At 45.0% G+C, this 18,917-nt stretch overlaps 1 protein-coding gene across 11 annotated transcripts in view; it reads left to right on the forward strand.

Annotated features, from left to right (window-relative positions):
* Mapkap1 (MAPK associated protein 1) overlaps positions 1-18,917 on the forward strand; it is a 206,516-nt gene that overhangs the window by 139,917 nt on the left and 47,682 nt on the right. For 9 of the 11 annotated variants that reach the window (XM_076928551.1, XM_034494897.2, XM_034494902.3 and 6 more), the window contains one exon: positions 4,990-5,097. The exons of the other annotated variants lie outside the window; for them this stretch is intronic. In XM_076928551.1, coding sequence (XP_076784666.1) covers positions 4,990-5,097 — 108 coding nt within the window. The remainder of the gene's footprint in view (positions 1-4,989; positions 5,098-18,917) is intronic. 11 annotated transcript variants of the gene reach the window in all.

Genomic DNA, 18,917 nt, shown 5'->3' on the forward strand with positions numbered 1-18,917 from the left:
GAATATGTAAGCATGAGCCTTGACAATTCTTTCCCTCCCTTGGATCAGTCCACTGTGTGAAAGGAAAAGGAGAATATAGGCTGGATGAGTGGCAAGGTGTCCTGATCACAGTAGTCAGGCTCCACCCTGAGTGCTACGTTCTGATGGACAACGGGAAAAGAGATAAGGTAGATGCCAGTGACAGGGTTTTGCCAAGCTTTGTGATGATACAAAAGCAACCAGGTACTTTGGGGAAGTCCCACATTCCATAGCCCCAAGACCTTCAGAAAACAGGCACAAACTGATGGGCCACAGGATGGCTTCCCCATCTTCACACTGGACTAGGCACTTGCTTCCCATTGGATGTCAGTTCCAGCTGAGTCTCAGCTGTTATGGAGCCATGTGCTGAAACCCTTCATGTTTCAGAGTCAGAGTTCAAGGAAGCCACAGTGAACATGTATTCCCAGCTGCCAGATTGTACAGATTTTCTTTGAAACTTATATGCTGGGATGTTTTGCCTTGGGTTTATAAAACCGTGCCTATGTATTGCAGCTTAGAATTTTCTCAAAGTGCCAGAGCAGTATTTTGCTCCCAGACTATTCTGTGCTGTGGCGTTGCTACAATAAATACACCATAAGAATGCCCAGCCAGGTTCTTGTCACTGTAAAGTGACTGCTTCCCAGAACCTTCTCTTTGTGTTCCCCTTTGCTATGCACCAGAGGGCATGTAGCTTCAAGCAAAACTGTGACATTTTAAAACCTTTTTTTGCAAAGGTCGGACACTGCCTTGAGAGCCGTGTGCTGTTCAATGTGTTCTTCTGTTTCCTGAAACCCTGTCTTTGGCAAAAGCACGTTCATAGAAACTGACCTCACAGCTTACCGTTTTTAAATGGCTTTCTAGTTGATGTTCTTTTCTTCCAGCTCTCTAGAAGTCAGACACAAAGTTAATGGAGATGTAGTCTGGCAGAGTGGGTGAAGGTCGTGCTGATCTGGAGTATTGTTTGCTAAGGGTTCAGTGGGTTATCATGGCATAGAGAACACGGGCCTGGGCCTCAGCACACAGGGCCTAGCCACCGCTCCCCGAGGGCCAGGAAGCACATTGTCAGCTCTTAGTCCCAGCTGATCTCTTAAATGGTGTTTGCTCTTTACTTCTCAAGGTTTCTGAAGCATAAGTGAAGCCATCTGTAGGAAAGGCTACTCAGTCCTTGGGGCAAAGAAGTCCTTCGAGTGATGGTGGGTGATTGGAGTTACCACCCTTCACCCCAGCTTCGATAGAACACCATGACAGAAACAGGTTAAAGAAGGAAGTGTATTTTGGCTCCTGGTTCCTAAGGGCAAGCGTTTATAGTGTCAGGGAAAGCATGGCAGCAGAAGCAGGAAGCTGAAAGATCACATCTCAGTGGCACACAGGAAACAGAGAAGGAACCGGAAATGGGATAAGGCTATAAATTCTCAGAGCCCTTCCCTAGTGACGTACTTCCTGCAGGAAGGTTCCACACCCTGAAGGTTAGATGGCTTTCTGGAACAGAACCACTAGCTGGGGACCACGTGTTCACATACATGAGCCAATGGGGGACAGTCATCCTGTCAGACAACATATACAGCTCTTGGCATGTGAACTCCTCAGACAGCCCTCTGAGGTTGGTGCTGTTGTCCTCATACTACAAAAGAAGAAACAGACTGGAGGTTCAGTAAGTTGGCAACATCATGAACTAAATGACTCAGCTAGGTAACTGAGCCCAGCATGAGCTGTTTTACCTCTCACTTGGGTCAAGCATGCTCTCGTTGCATGGAAGCTATTGATGAGGGTTTTTTTTTTTTTTTTTTTTTTTTTTTTCTGGATTGTGTGGGAAAGTCTCCCTCTACACGATCTCTTATCTAATCTCCTGGTGATTTAGGTCTTTGAGTCACATCTTCAGCAAAAGAACCTTCCCTTCCCCAAAGCCAAGACCCTCAGCCTCTCACCAGGCTCAGAGACGGTTTGCAGCTTGTGTTTCCTAGGGAACAGTAGGGCACACAGAGCAGACAGCAACCCAGAGTAGACTTCACTTCCCAACAAATGGAGAGTGATAGGAAAGTTCTTAAGAAAGGTGGGTGTGGGCGAGGTGCCCCCCCCACCCCCTCGCAGATAAAGGACCCACCCACGTGATGGAAGAAGAAAGGCGGCCCCTCCACTGTCCTCCGGGTTTCACACACTGGCTGCCTGATGCATACGTCATCACACAGCACAGAGTTTTGGTTTGGTTTGGTTTGGTTTGGGTTTTTGTAATAAAGAAGGAAAGATATTTTTGGATAGAAAGATGAAGAGATCTGCTCTTTGTTGGGACCTGTATCACCATGGACCAGAGCACAGCCATAGCTCGGGGTGTTGGTCAAGTTCATTAAAATAAATTATTTTAGATCATTTTCATTTTGAATCTATATAAACCACAAGTTAAGTGATTCTGAACCAGATAAATCTACAAATCTTCAAAAATCTATATTTATGATATAAGCTGTGGCCTCTGTAATGTCCCAGTAATTTATAGATTGCAGGAGGAGGAAAGGCTCAAAGGTCCAGAGTGATAAATCCAAAAGCCCAAAAAGATCTTGGGCCTTATTCCCCTCTTTGTACTTCTTACCTTGGGATCTTGGGCAGGTTTCTTCCTGGGGTCCTGTCTGTGAAATGGACTGCTGAGGCTGTCTTGCAGGGTCCAGTGGGAGCAGAATGGGAGTGCTTGACACATGATGGGCTAGTCGTAGAAACAAGAGAAAGTCCTAAAAGTCACTTGAAGATACATGCTATTTTTAATAGAAAGACCTGAACAAATGGCATATCAGAGTGCAGGGAGTTGGTTTTAGAATAAGGGGCCCTTAGCACCCCTGACTTCCCTGATCTCTGCTTCCCAGGAAACTGCAGAGACTGGAAATTTAAAAAAAAAAAAAAAAAAAAAAAAGCAACCTGAAATTTTCTCTGTGGCAGCCAGGCCTTGGTTCCCAGTGGCCAGGAAAGTGGAGACAGACATGCAGGCCAGCTGCCAGCTTGAGAAGCCCAACACCCCGGGAACCCTCAGAGTGCTGGTGCCACGGTACAAGGTGACTTAGGATAAAACTTCAGATCTGATTCAATTAAATTATTGTATGTGAAAGGCTCTTCCAAGTTCCACACTTTGTGGTATTGGGGGGGAAAAAAGACATAGTAAGAAATTGGAAACATCTTAGGTATATGCAACATTTTAAATTATAAAAATAGCCTTTATTATATGAAAATTTGAAAAATACAGGAAAACACAAAGGAAAATTTTTTTACAACTGTAATTATCCTATGAAAACTGTGCCTCAGGTTTTTTAAGTAGTATGCTGTAATGTCTCAGCAGTAGTCCACAGTATCTATTTAGTAGGCTCTCTGATATCAAATCTAAGTTGTTCTCAGAATTTGAGTGTATCATAAGTTATCAGATATTAGAATCCTGGCTGAGGGATTGCATCCAGGACCTCCATGGGCACCCGAATCTACAGGTGCTCAGGCCCCTTTTACAAGTGGTGTAGTGTTTGCATGCCATGCTCTTCCCACAGACTGGCACAGTGCAGACACTATGTGTGGGGGTGGTTGCTGCACAGACAATGAGGAATGATAGGAAATAGGCATTGTACTGTAGACAACTTTCCCCAAGTGTTTTCAGTCTGCAGTGGTTGAATGCAGCATAGATAAGGAGGGCTAATGTTATGGTTAACCTTTTTACCTAGACTCTACTCTAAAGTCATAGAAGTAGATGCATGCCCCTGACATACTGTGTCTCTGGAGGTGTGAGGAATAGAGGCTTAGATTCTTCTGGGGCCCCTGCACCTCGGTGCTGCTATCCTCAGCTTTCTCAACACCTCTTCCTCCTACCTGACCAAACACATCATTCAGAGTCAGGGGGATGAGAGTCTTCTGTGCCTCTCACCTGTTCAGTAACTATGAGTATACAGAGGGACAGTCTGTATCTGACCTTTTGACCCATTGAGTGTTTTCTGAGAACACCATTGCTATCTAGGTTGACAAAGAAATAATGAATAAATGTATAAAATGTTCTGCTGTCTTCTTAGATCTGCCATAACACTTAGGTGCATGGGATGGGTAGTAGACTTCTTAGATACTAAAATACTGAAACCATGCCTCTAGTGTTTCCACCAAGTCTGAGTAAAAGTGTGAACAACTAACTGATAGCTGCTATCTTTCCATTACCAAACCCAGAGCATGAGATTCACTCTGTAACTTTCATGGTTTTTATTTCTTTGACTTTGAACTATCATAGAGTTCTACACATACCTCCTGATTGTAATTGATTAGTGTGCTGTTATGATTATGCATACGTACCTTGGCAGCATTGCCTCCTGTGGAGCTGGTGATTCCTAAGTCAGTAGGGTGGGTGGTGGGCTGTTTGTTTGTTTGTTTGTTTGAGACAGGGTCTCACTACATAGCCCAGGTGTCCTAGAACTCACTGTGTAGACCAGGCTGGCCTCAAACTCACAGAGATCTGCCAGCCTCTGCCTTCTGAGTGTTTTATCCATGTCATCTTGTCATCCCACTATTCATATTAGGAAAGAGGTCCAGAGAGGAAGGTAGCCTGCTTCATATCAAGAATAAGGCAATCACATTTGCCTCCAGTTCATTCTGGCTCAGACATAATTTATTTTATATATGCGAGTACACTGTTGCTGTCTTCAGACACACCAGAAGAAGGTATCAGATCCCATTACAGATGGCTGTGAGCTACTATGTGGTTGCTGGGAATTGAACTCAGGACCTCTGGAAGAGCAGCCAGTGCTCTTAACCACTGAGCCATCTCTCCAGCAAATATCTCACCTGGTATGGGAAGAGCTGACTAAGAACAGGGTGAGAAAAGCCAGTTTCTGCCATCTTGGATAGCTACACCCTTGGGACAGACATTACTGTTTTCCTTTGGCTTTCCCCAGTGTGTGGTAATTTCTGAGTGTTACATTCACCATTTCAGACATCCCCCCTCCTCCTGCCCCTTTGATCTTCCAGGCCCTCAGTACCGCCTGGAGAAGCAGAGCGAGCCTAACATCGCTGTGGACCTGGAGAGCACGCTGGAGAGCCAGAACGCCTGGGAGTTCTGCCTGGTTCGCGAGAACAGTACGTTGGCTGCCTCGCTCTGTGCTGCTTTGTCTGTTGCAAACATGCTTAGGTGTAACGTGTTTGAGAGTATTTGCTGGTCTGGCTTCCCTACACAGACGAAAAGTGACTGTTTTCCAAGGCAGACCACAGCCTTTGGTGCTAGAAGTGTGTCCCAAAGCAGAATGATAGATTCTGTGCTATTTTGTAGTCTGCATCCTGTTTAGCACTGTGTGATTAATATTTTGCTCTTGAACTACATCTTCCAATTTTGGAACAACTCTGGAAACTGCTTAGAAACAAGAGGCCCTTTCTCAAGCAAAGGCTCTTTTGTATATACAGCAACAGGCCTGCTCAGTGTCAACTGCTTAACATCATGTTTTAGAGAAATCTAACCACTTGACTGTTCTCGGCAGAAGGCGTCCCAGTTACTGCAAGTGCCACTGTGAGAACTGAATGCCTTCTTGTCTCCAGAGTTTCTGAGTTCTAAGGTTCTCTCTGCTAGATGCTGAATAGGAGGGGATAAACGGCCCACGGCCAGTCATGATCCAGAGCTGCTCCTTCTGCCTGAAGTGTTCTTCCCTCTTTCTTGTCTCAGTTTAAAGTAACATCTGCAGAGATAACCCTGCCAGCCAAACCTGGTTCCTTTCTCACCTGAGCACCAGAATGCTACCATAGAGTGTTCTGGTTTTTCTTTATGGCATTATTTCTGTTATTTATTTTGCTCAGTAACTGGCTAATGTCTGCCTCCCCATTGGACTGCACAGCTGCAGGAGCATGCCTGACCCATACCGCTTCCTCGTTAACTCAACGGTCTGCTAAAGACTGCACCCTCTAGGGGCTCAGGGAAAACAGACTGGGTGAGTGACTGAATAAAAGATCTTTAGTCCTGCACTGCCTCTTAACTCAGACCAGAGCCCTTGGCCACCTCTTCTGGAGGTAAATGCACACATTTACCAAGAAGAGGAAATGCATTTTTGGCATTCAAAACAAATTCTTAAAATTAAAGGTTGATGGCCTTACCATCTGCAGCTGGTTATAAGAATCCTATGCAAAAACATGTAAAATTAAAAATTAGTAGTGCCTAAGTAGCCTAAAAACACTTTAAGCAAGTAGTAAATATTTATAAATGTGTGTTCCTATCAAGAGTCTAATATACAATTATTTCTATGCAAAATCTGATATTCTCATATCAAATAAAGTATGTATCTCAGAAATATTCCTCCCAGTCTGGGCATGGTATTGTGCAGCTGTTCTCAGCACATCGAAGGCTGGGGCAGGAGAGGCGGGAGTTCAAGGTCACCGACAGCTATGTGAGTCCAAGGCCATCCTAAGGTACATAAGACCATATCTCAGCAAAAAATAAATAAAACCTCATCAGTGGGGAGAACACCCTTACCTGAGGTATTGTTGCCTTAGACACTGGTGACAGCAGTGGAGTCTAGTATAGACAATAATTGGATAGATCAAAAGGACTAAGAATGTTCTACACAAAATTTCCACTTTGGGGAATCTACCTTGAGAAAAGACCTAAAATGCAGCAAAGATTTGTATATATTGCTGGTTTTCACAGTGTTATTTCTGCCTATCTCTGCATTGGGGATTTATGCAGTTTCTTGATATGCTTACTGACCACAATAAAATTAGCCTAGAAATCAAGAAAAGGGAAAGAAAAATCTGTATCCATTTGGAAACTGAGGCATAAGCTTCGGAGGCTGTGGGTAGGAAAACAATAGTAGTAGAAATTAGAAAACATTTTGATGGCATAACAGCAATGCTGTATGTTCAGCTCGTGGACAGCTCCAGCAGCGTGCAGGAGTGTTTTGGCCCTCGGATAGATGCGGTACAAAGGAAAAGCCATGAACTGAGCATTCAGCTTTAAAACAAAATAGAAAAACAGAAACAAACAAAAAAAAGCATAAGAGACTAAAAGGAGACAGCAGAGATCAGGAAGTGTTGAGCTAGAAGCCTCCAAAAGGACTCAACGTCAGGAAACTTCTTTCTAAATGGATCAAAGTTAAGAAAGAAAAATATCAGAGAAGCATCAGTAGTACCAGGCATGAAAAGGAGACACACAACAGATCCTACCGCCCTTAAACATATAGCAGGAGCCGTGCGTGTGTCTGTGTATGTAAATTCCCTTGCCCATAGAGAGGCATGGGAAGCTAGTGCTTCACCCCACCACTCTCCCTCATCTTGTTTGTTTGTTTGTTTGTTTGTTGTTTTGGTTTTTCGAGACAGGGTTTCTCTGTGTAGCCCTGGCTGTCCTGGACCTCACTCTGTAGACCAGGCTGGCCTCGAACTCAGAAATCCGCCTGCCTGTCTCCCAAGTGCTGGGATTAAAGGCGTGTGCCACCACTGCCCGGCCTCCCTCATCTTTTAAAGCAAGGTCTCACTGAACCTGAGCTCAGGGGCTGGACTGCCTGGTCATCAAGGCCCAGGGATTCCTGTGTCTCTGAATCTTATGCTTGCACAGCTGGCACTTTGCCCACTAAAGCCATTCCCAGCCCATACAGGATTACTCTGAAAAGTTCCACTGTGAAAATTCTGAAAACGTAGATGAAAAGAAGAAAATCCTGGAAAAAGTGAACATAATTAGCACAAAAGGCAAAGTGGATGTTCTGATGGATTTTAAAGTTAATTAGTGATTGGAAACCTTACAGAGAGAGAACTCAAGCGAGCAGTGATGGGGCACTTGAGAATACACAAGCCCACTCACACCTGCCATTTCAGAGAGACTGCCCTGGAGCTTATGAAAGAAATGAGGCAAGCAGAACGTTGGTAATGACCACCACGCAAGACAGAAACCTTTCAGACCAATCTTAGAACAAGAGAGCCAAAATTCCAAACAAATTGTTAACATAACAGACTAGCATACCAACATTTTATTAGAGTCACACTCCACTGCCAAGTTGGGTTTACTCCAGAGTGCAGAATTGGTTTAATGTTAATTACACCTAGACCATGTAATTTGCTGCATAATGGTAAAAGAAGAGGGAGAAAAGTAGGTACAGAATTTTATCTATCTATCTATCTGCCGCTTGACCTATTGTTGACTTCATTTAGCTCCTGCATTAAAGGTGTGTGCTAGGGCAGAGCCACACCACAGCAAGGCTTTTTCAGTAATAACACAATCTTGGAGTTCACAATGTGAGCAAATATTCTGCAATTATTTGTCTGTCTGTCTATCTATCTATCTATCTATCTATCTATCTATCTATCCATCTATCTATCTGTCATTTCTGCCATTAAAAGTTGTGTTTAGGGACTGGAGAGATGCCTTAATAGATAAGAGTACTTGTTACTCTTACAGAGGGCCTGCAACCTCCCAGCAGCCTGTAACACGAGCCTCTGGCCTCTTAGTGCACCTGCACACACCTGTTTGTGCACCCAAATACACACACAAGTAAATAAAGTCTTTACACTTATTTTAAAAAGTAGGTTGTGCTTAGCAAGTTTGGTGGAACAGCAAAGGGAAGAGATGTCAGGAGTGCACTGTGACACAGCAGATACGATCATATGATCGTACTTGTACTGAAGTGTAAGGATTAAGCTTCACTTCTCCCATTCTTTCTCTTCGCAGAGATAACAGGGCCTCTCCAGGGATGGTCTGTGCACATCCATATGCAAATGAGTATCTATGTGCATATTCAAGTACACACGCTCTTGTTTGTATTCCTCCTTACAAAAAAAAACACAAATGGTAACTTCCCTCACCGCTGTTCTATCGCCTTAGTGATAGCTGTAGCTTACTCTGCACTGATTGACAGTCTCTGTGTATAAATTCCTATATTCCTTAACTCCACTCTTACCCCAAAGCTTATTATGATTCAGATAGCTCTTGCTTTTCAGATGAGGCCCAGGTTTCTTGTATTAATAAGGGAAAAGAAGGTGTGAGGATTAGTGAGTGACCTTGGCATCTCCACTCTAGCTCTTGTTCCGTGACCAAGCAAAACCATGGGTCTCCACTGTGCAGCTTTCTTGAGCCCAGGACCACTCTCCCCAAGGCTTAGTCATGTGTTCCAGTTCTGGTGTTCTGAGTCAAAACTACTAGAAATAAGAAAAAAACCCACGGGTGTTTGCAAATGATAGAGCCCGGAAGCAGTCAGAAGAATTTGATGGACTATTTGACTTAGTTGTATAAAATAGAAGCAAATTATGAAAAGCAATTTTTTTTCATAGAAAAATGTTGTAAAAACTAGAGATCCCAACTAAGAACCATATATTTTTCTTCTCTGCTAGCCATCTACTAAGAACTTAGAGCAACACAGTATTTCAGAAATGTGTTTGTTGGTTTGGTTTGGTTTGGTTTGGTTTGGTTTGGTTTGGTTTGGTTTGGTTTGGTTTGGTTTGGTTTGGTTTGGTTTGGTTTGGTTTGGTTTTCACTGTTTTGGTATGCTTGGTCAGGCCTGGCACACACTTAACCTTTAGAACCATGTTCAAAGGGAGCCAAGTTCATGCATTACAACAGACTTGGAGACTGTGCTGTTGGGTCCATGGCTTCCTGTGCACACCATTTACTACTCTGAGAGCACCAGCGTTTCACTGGAACTGTGAGCACTTTAGCTGGCTCCCTGTTGCTCTCAGCAGGAGTCATTGTGTTCTCATCTAAGGCTCCTAGGATAGTACCTGCTACATACTTATCATCAAGGAGTGTTGGCTTTCAGAAATAATGGTAGTGCAGCCATCTGTGGCTGGTAAAGCAGAGGGGCACAGGTGTGGCGGTCTGGAACCTGGGAGCTATCAGAGCCTTTGCCAAGATGGGGAGTAGAGGGAGTGACCTGTAATGGAGGACCAAAAGAAAGCTTCCTGCTGTACCACAGTGAGGTTCAGTTTATAACTAGTGTCACTGGATTGGAACAGCCATGATATACAGCCTTTCAGTTTGTCTTCAGAGGAGTGGCTCATGACATTTTTGTTTTGTTTTGTTTTGTTTTGTTTTGTTTTGTTTTGTTTGGTTGGTTGGCTCTTGGTTTTTGGTTTTTCGAGACAGGCTTTCTCTGTATAGTCCTGGCTGTCCTGGAACTCACTCTGTAGACCAGGCTGGCCTTGAACTCAGAAATCCGCCTGCCTCTGCCTCCGAAGTGTTAGGATTAAAGGCGTGCACCAACACTGCCCGGCGGCTCATGACATTTTTAAAGTAGTGACACCCCACAGTGTTTTAAAGTCATTTATTGAAGCCTACTGTTACAGAATCTTGCACCGAACATTTTCCAAGTGCTTCTTGATGTTTTCCAAACTCTCCTACAGACATTCTCATTGTGAGGAGACTTTCCCAAAGTTAGCCAGCTAGAAACCACAGAGCACCAAAACTTGAAGTCAGCATTCTGATCCCAAAGCCCACTCACTCTAAGATAACCTGAATTTCCGATCCTGAGAATGGTTATGGCCGATTGCCTTTGTACTCTGTGAGAGAGAAACTTGCAAATGAACTGATGTGACAAGTTTCTGCCTTAGGACTGAGAGCTCACATTTGTGCTTGGAACCCGGCCTAGATAAGACTGTGATGAGCCAGAGTCCTTGAGCTTTCCAGTTTGGATCCTTGTCTGATAATCTACCACATCCTTCAGCCAACTGTCTGCTCGAAGCTGGAAGCAGACCAGAAGGAAGCAGCGCGTACATTCCATGGAGGTGGTAGCAGAAGATTCCCATTCTTGTTCAAGCTTCTGGATAAGTCCTGCCACCAAACTGAGCCCCAGTTTTCTCTTCTGCCAAATGCTCTGGGTGACCTTTCACACCCATCAAATCTAATTCTCATCAAGGGCCTTAAAAGAAAGGAGCATCTTCATTGATAGCTTTGAGATAGGAACTCTGGAATTCCTCCTCATTGGAGCCAAAATATGCTCAAGATTAACGTGGCTTTCGGGACTTCCTAGAAACTGCCAAGCACTGTGTTGTTATCACTCCCTAGGCTGCTATCATAATAGCTGAGCACTGTGCTTTATGGGTTGTCACTAGAGCCAGGTTGACCCTAGGTGAAGTGCTCACTGCCTCAGACATGAATGACAACTCTCCTGGACTCAGTTTCCTGTGCAGGTGTTTTGTGGAGATGGAATGAGACAGAATCACACTTGTAGCCTTTTAGGCAAGTGTGCTCAAGGAGGAGGAAACTGAGGCTCTGAGAGGGCCTCAAAATCACAAAAAGTGATTTGTTGATGTTTTATGAATACTAATGAGAAGCCTGGTAAACCGACTGTGTCTTCCCCCATTAACTCTACCAAAAAGCCAAGCCTCATTCCTCTACTTCCCTAATAGAAGGTACTGTGGAGAGAGGCCTGGGTGCCATCAGTTGGACGTCCATCAGAGAGATGTGCACACCACTTACAGCCTTCCTTCATTCTGTAGCTTCCTGAACTTAACTTCCTGTAGGTCACGCAATGGATGGATAAACACAGGTAGAATGTGGTGGAACGGATGAGCTGCAGGACCAGTGAGGCCTCACTTAGTTGCCCCCCTAAAGACCCAGGAGAGCAACTCTTCTAAGCCTGCTGGGACCCTGGCTGTCACATCCTGGACTCAGAGTCCCTCTACCTCCTCCTCTTTGACTATACTTAGTGGATTTGTCTGTTGCAAGCTAGACTGCAGCCCTATCACCATGGACAGTGACCGGACATGAATGCCCTGTCTCTCATTCCCCTAAAGTCCCTCACTCTGCACCCAAGGAAAGGTGTCTTTACTAGAGCAGGTTTCTCCAGGGTTAGATTTCATTCAACCTCCTATCACCAGTGAATTAGAAAGAAAAAGAAAACTGAAGGAAAGCTGTTGGCATTCTTTGATGTTTTTCATACCCCTTTGTGTTGCTTATTCTCAGCAGGCCCACTCCTCCTCCTGTTTGCTCTCTGCCTGGCCTGGAGACTCCCTGGTGGTTTCTCTCTGCTCATGGAGGCATTGCTTTCTTCTGTTTCAAATTATTAATCTCACCAGTTTCTATCATGTGAGTTGAACGAAGGGCTTTAAAGCTCTTTCATTAGACCACAGCGGTACTCATCAAATACAAAGGAAAATGTGATCATGCAAATAAGTTCTGTTTACAAGGAGCAGTGACGTGTGGCACCCGTGGTCCATATTTCAGGGTGACTTATTGCTGAAAGGCAGTTGCTTGTCTGGCTTGGGGGTAGGTATTCTCTGTAAGGAATTTTCTACTTGCCGTTGCATAACAGCCCCTTGCACACGAGCAGAATGTAAATGAAATGGAAGTGTTATCACACGGTTCCTGTGTCCACCTCTTGCTGTTGGTCCTGGGTTGTGTGTAGGAGAAAAGGTAAAGAGTTTGGCCCCGCTTTGTCACCTGGGCGAATGGGATGAATGTCATGGTGATCCCACCATGTAGGGCTGTTGTGAGGTGTCAGCCGTGGAAGCAAATGACACAATGCATTGAAAGCTCATAGTGAACCACAGTGCACCCTCTGAGGGTTGGCCATTACCAACCGCCCTGTCTCAGAGCCCTCCTAGTACCCTCTGAGCACTTCCACAGTCCCTTAGGCAAAGGAGGAGTGGACCCCGGGGCTAAAAGCTGTGCTGACCTTGATAGGAAGCAAACCTGTGCCCTGTCCCTGGGAACTTTTTGAGTAATGAAAGCTTCCATTGTGCTATATGGGCTAAGAACTTCCACATGAATTGACTTTTTCTCTCTCCCCCTTTCTGAAACCCCCCCCCTTTCATTTTATCATTAGGTAGTAATTAGTATTCAAGGGAAATTGGTCTTAATATATTAAAATTGGTTAAGTGCATTTAGACCTGTACCACAGCCAATGTCTTATTGGAAAATGTAATTGGGGACTCTGTGTATGTAATTAATTGAATTACAATTAAGAACTTTCATTAAGCGATACACTGGTACATTAGAGCAGAAAGGAAACATGTTTGACGAGCCACAAACCCTGTCTGGGCTCTAAGTGAGGGCACAGAGCCTCGCTCTCTTCCGCTCGGCTCCTGGCCCCAGAATATGCCCCGCTGCCCCCAGTAATGGTTTTGGTAATGCATCAGGTGCCGTTCCTGCAGTGGCTGGATGGGAGGTGGGTTTCCTCCAGTGATGTGTTCTACTTCTTGATTCCAGAGACAGGGAGAGAGCTGCCTCAGTGTTGGTCAGATTTTCCTAGTCCCTAGGAGTTCTGCCGTGTAAACTGTCTAGTGTTCGCACCCAAGAAAACCCCATTATTGTCCTTGTGTCCTGAGCAGAAGCAAAAACACCTTGGAGGATGGAGGGATGGGAGTTTTGCCAGCCAAAGTTGCAAGCAAACCTATCATGAGCCCTGTGTCCCACCCTGAAAATGGTCATACTCCAGCTCTCAAGGGCAGTTGTGTTCACATTGAATGGGTATTTGTTCATTTGTTCTTTATAGGTTAACATTGTGTCTTAGTCAGGGTTTCTATTGCTGCAGTGAAACACCATGACCAAGAAGTAAGTTGGGTTTATTCAGCTTATACTTCCACATTGCTGTTCATCACCAAAGGAAGTCAGAACTGGAACTCACACAGGGCAGGAACCTGGAGCTGATGCAGAGGCCATGGAGGGGTGCTGCTCTCTGGCTTGCTTCCCCTGGCTTGCTCCTGCATGGCATCACTCACAATGGGCTGGGCCCTCCCTCCTTGGTCACTAATTACTACTGGATCTCATGGAGGCATTTCCTCAAGGGAGGCCCCCTTCTCTCTGATAACCCTAGCGTGTGTCAGGTTGACACAGAAGAGCAGCCAAGACACATTGGATCTCGGTTATGATCCACGATAGCTTATGGGGTTGAAGAGTGGGCAACCAAAGACCAGTCGTGATATACTAGAGAGACACGGGAGGGTGAAAGGCAGAGAAAGAGGTTTTACCCAGTGTGGCCACAGCAGGAGGAGGAACAAATAAAGCACTCAGCAGCGCCCAAGTCTGCTTTCAGGTGCTGAGAGAGACTTGGGTTTAAGTGGAGGGCAAGAGGAACGCAGTCTAGTTAAGGTGTGGTCCTGCCCATCGTGGCTCAGCTCTGGTCCCTCCAGCAAGGTGTTTGGATAAAGTGTTATGCTCTTCATCAGCTGCCCCTTAGGTTGAAGCCTCTCCTCAATGGAATGGGAAAGGGCTCTGTCCTGCATGGTTTTGCTCTTCTGTCTGCATGGTTTGCTCTTCTTCTCGGGAACTCAAGGAAGTCATTCACCTCTGTTCCCCCAGTCAAAAGTCCATACAAATGAAGATGGAGTGGCATGTGCTTTTGCTACTTGGTGGGCTCACGTGAAGAGTCAGTGTGTTTATTTACAAAGGCAGCTTTTGAGTGTCTTTCTAGAGGAATAGGCTTCTTTGGGGAAAGTGAAAAATGAGTCAAACAATACTAAGAGACTGCTGTAAGCTAGACACTGCCCCTCTGAAGCCTCTCAAGACAGGAGAGTGCGCTTGGCACTGGGAGGATCACCCTGGCCTGAGCATGAGAGCAGGGTGAGCCGAGGGCTAGGCAGGGCCCCTTCTGTCATCTCTTCTCATCAGCAATTCTGCAAACCTAAACCTGCTTCTTTCTGACCACCTCATAAAGCAAGATTACCTTGATTTATTGAGGGAGAGCTGACATCTCTACGTGGGAAGTCCTCCAGCACGCTGCCTCTGGCTCCAGGGGTTCAATCAATTAAACACTGTGACAGCAAGGATCCCTACTCAGATTGTAGCATATCCTATATCCTACTGTGTGATCCTGGTGGCTTTAAAGAGAGTACGGTAGAGGGGTCTGTGTGTGTTATAGTATATCACCTATTGATCGCTTTTAGAGACCAGCGAAAATGACTAGCAGCTGAAGGGAAGTGTTTAATAGAGGGGAAGCTTTGGGCTTATGGGACTTTGGGGACTTAAATGGCTTCTGGAAAAAAGTGATGGATGCAGAGCACTAAGGAAGAGTTTTCTCCATGACTCACTCAGGCGTCCAGCACTGAGTCTGCCTGGAAGAGAGACATTTAAGTCTTGCTCCTGTTTCCTTTGTTCCAGCAGGGCAGGCATGTTTGTAATCTGTTTCCTCAGTACAGTTACGGCCTGTGGAGTTGTCCAGCTCCAGCCCATTGAAGGAATGCCTTTACCCACAGGAAGTCATACAGTGGTTACACAGGCCATTCAGGTTCTGGCTCAGCTTTCACAGATGCAGGACCATAGAACCTGAAGACACATTGAGCCTCATTTTTCTCATCTGTTGGAGGAGGATATCATCTGACCTAAAAGGACTTTGGGAAATGAAAGGAGACCACATGTCCATAGTGCTGAACATAGAGCATCTACTACAGTATGTATGTACACACACTGAATAACTGCCGGGCTAGACCCCTGTCCTCTGTGCACCCCTCTGTTGAAGGGTCTGCATGGCCTGGAGAGTTCAGTAGACCCAGGTGAACTCACGGGGTGAGGTCTAAGCCTTCATTCTTCTAACCACAGAACTTCTCAGATCACAGTTTATGGTTGCCCATGCAACCTCTACCTCTACTGGCAGCTTTTGTTGAATATTTACTGAGTGCCATACAGTGTACCACATAGTGTGGAAATGGCCAGCCTGCAGGAGTGCCTGTGCACAAGGAGACCACGGGTGTTTGTGTGACAGAGCCACAATGAGAGCCTTCCCCTGATCACTGCAGGTTTTAAGAGAGACAAGGAAGGTTCTATTGAACTAGACTTTGAAGCATAGACATTTTGAAGAAGAAAGGATACCCTGGCTACAGGGCACAACCTGAGCAGAGTCCAACTTAGGGTAAAGCAGGAGTGGCTGGGGAGTAGAAAGGATTGCAAGACTTTGGGGTATAATCGAGGGGACCGAGGTTTGTTTTCCCTTTCCCAGTTAGCTCCTTGCACAGCCATGTTTTTCTGTGTGCCAGGCTCTCTACCTTTACACTCCCCCCATTCTTCTCCCCCACTTCTCCAGCCAAAGGCAAGCCCTTACTCTTCTGAACACCCACTCACCCTTCTGCACAGTTCATTGTTTGCTCAGAATTCCTACCCTTTCTCATCATCTGAGAACCCTGCCTGCTCAGTCCCTGTGCAGCCCAGCATCTGCCTTGTGCTGTTTATTTTGGGCTGGAGGAAACAGGTCATCAGGATTTGTCATAAGAAATTGAAAGGCAAAGGTATGGGAGAGGACGCTTACCTTCTGGTTAGGTTCTAGGCTTGTTGCAGGAGAGTGGAGTTGCCTTAACTTGCACTAGACTAGGCCTTTAGGCTCAGTCTGAGACCCACTGAGCCAAAGGGTGAACTGTGTTACTTGCTCTATGGATACAGAAACCTGCTAATAGCAAACATCTGAGTCCATCTGAGCTTTGACTTAATGACTAGTACCTACTTGTTTAAAAAAAAAAAAAAAAAAAAAGCCTTATGCCTCTAAATGTTCCCCTTAGTACCTATAAAATCACCTGTGTGAAAGACTTTTTGAAATGGGGAATTATAGTTAGCCATGGTTCTCAGTGCTGAGAGCAAACTTACCCCTGGAATGTATATAGAAGATTTTAGCTGAGTTAGTTGTCAGGTTATACACAAGCACACAGGTCTGAGTCCACTTCTGTGTCCAGGCACCAAGGACAGGAAGGGCCTACTACCCACCCACCAAGTCAGCAGTTCTTGTACTGCTTGTGTTACAACCCCTTTACATGCTTGAAAGTTACTGAGGGTAGCTGGGGCTGAAGCTTGGTATTGGATCAGATGCTTAGCTCAGTTAGGACCTCAGGTTCAATTACCATCCAGCACCAAAAAAGTGCTGAAGCAGGAGGATTGAGAGTTCCAGGCCAGCCTAAGACACATAGACACACCTTGTCAATAAATAAATAAATAAATCCGGAAACAAAAGTTCCCAAATCAAAACAATACACAATGACAAAACAAATCATTTCCCTTCCTTTTTGGTGCTGGGGACTGAATCTGAGACATTGCAGATGTGTGTACCATCTGACTAATAAAAATGTATTGAAGACTACAAAAGTTATTTATTGTCTATACCTAAAATATAGACAAGAAGCTGTGTTTATTAAGTCATTAAAAACAGTACATCTGTGAGCATAAACGCTTTTGTGAAAGAAACAATACTAGATTTTCTTTGAAATGTTAATGCAAAGAGTAGCTCTGTGTTCCTCCCCAGCTCTGAGGCAGGCTGTCTGGTAGCCAGGCTGACCTTGGAGTCTTTTTGTACTGAGGATGACCTCCCACATGCTAGGGTTACAGGTGTGCACATCCGTGCCTGGTGTGTGCATGCTGAGCTGTCTTGCTGGGCCCAGGGCCTTGCACACACCAGGCAGATGATCTGCCACCTGAGCTGCGGCCCAGCCCTGTTGCACACTCTTGCACATTCTTGTCTGGTCAATAGGATATCTTAGATCTTCATATCTGCTCTGTACTCGGTTTGTTGCACTACATTGTTTGGGTTGTAGTATAGGAAGACAATTTGTCCTAACACAGATACATTGTTGAAACAGAGGAGAGACTTTCTGTACCCTTTTCAGATAATTGTTGGTATTAATTTTCATTTATATCAAAATTCAAGTGATAGTTTTCTAAAGGTTAATTGCAACGTGGAATGAGAGTTCTTTATTATACCGTGCACTTGTAAGGGAATGAGCGGAAAAGGCAAAAGATGTTTTACTGTTACTGTGAAAACAGCAGAGGACCGTAGGGCCTAGAGGGAGCTTGGAGGTAGATGTGCCCACCACTGGCCCAGGCCTACCTACACTTGTGGATCTCTGTTTTGAATTCACTATTCTAGTCCACATTCTCTTGTCCTGGGGTCACAGGGGTGGGCATGCGGCGTGGGAGTGTAGGAACTGCTTTTAGTACCAGGAGAAGAGAAAGCGAATGAAACACAGCAAAGGAACACAGGACTCCAGACCCAGACCGTCCTGTCCTAGTCATTCTAAATCCAGAGTGAGGGTCAAAAAAAAAAGGAACACAAGGACTCCAGAGCCAGACGGTCCTGTCCCAGTTTGTAAACCCAGATGTTAATCTACATCTACCTTTCTACCCGTGGTCAGTCTCCCAGCACTGACTCTCTTTTTTACTGTAGAGATAAAGTTGCCTTGGACCTGGCTCCCTTTATTAACTCCTCTTCTTTCCTTTGTGTTTCTCACTCCAGCCTGTTTGGCCTTTCTTCCCCTAAAACCAAGTCCTCCTGGTTTTACTCCAGAGAATTAGATTGCTTCCTCTAAGATTCTCTGTTGTCCCCAGGCCCTTCTGAGTTGCACCCTCTCAGAGCCTTCTTGTTAGTCCGTTTGTGCTCTGGTGCTCCAATCAACGCTAAGCCCCACCCCCAGAATGTGATCTATCACTTTCAGCCTTGAGTTCCTGCAACCCGAGCGTTTTGACACAATACATTATGGTAATGCACAGCACATAGAGACATTACCACTCACGACTTTGACAGAGTACACTGTGAAGTCTTTGAAGGCACCATTACAATTTATCTTGTCATTCATGAGAAGATCCAGTTCAGCTTTAATGTAGATGAACACAGTGTGGCTTTTGTCTTATTTAATTGCTTGTGACCTTTTTAATTGCTAATTTAACAAAATACCAAAGGGTTATATCTCGAATAAATTAATGGTTTGGGGAGGGGATCTGTGTATTTGTTTTTAAGACATTCTGGTTCTCTCTTCTTTTCACTTTGAGAAGATAAAATGTCATCTTGAACAGAAATAAGGTTGAAATGTGAAGTTGATAATACGGCTATGATTTCCATATGCAAATGGCACAACACCAAGTGTCTTGCATGCATGTTTGGGTTCCCCCTTCTCCAGGGTCCAGACATAGAAGGTTTACAGACCAACCCATTTTTCTGGTCCCCAAACACACTGCTAATTCAATGCTTTGCCTCAGATATCTGTCGTGAGGTGGGGTGCCTATTGCAGACGCCATTCATTGG

This window comes from Arvicanthis niloticus, chromosome 2 (assembly GCF_011762505.2).
Source record: "Arvicanthis niloticus isolate mArvNil1 chromosome 2, mArvNil1.pat.X, whole genome shotgun sequence".
In the NCBI taxonomy this organism is placed as follows: Eukaryota; Metazoa; Chordata; class Mammalia; order Rodentia; family Muridae; genus Arvicanthis; species Arvicanthis niloticus.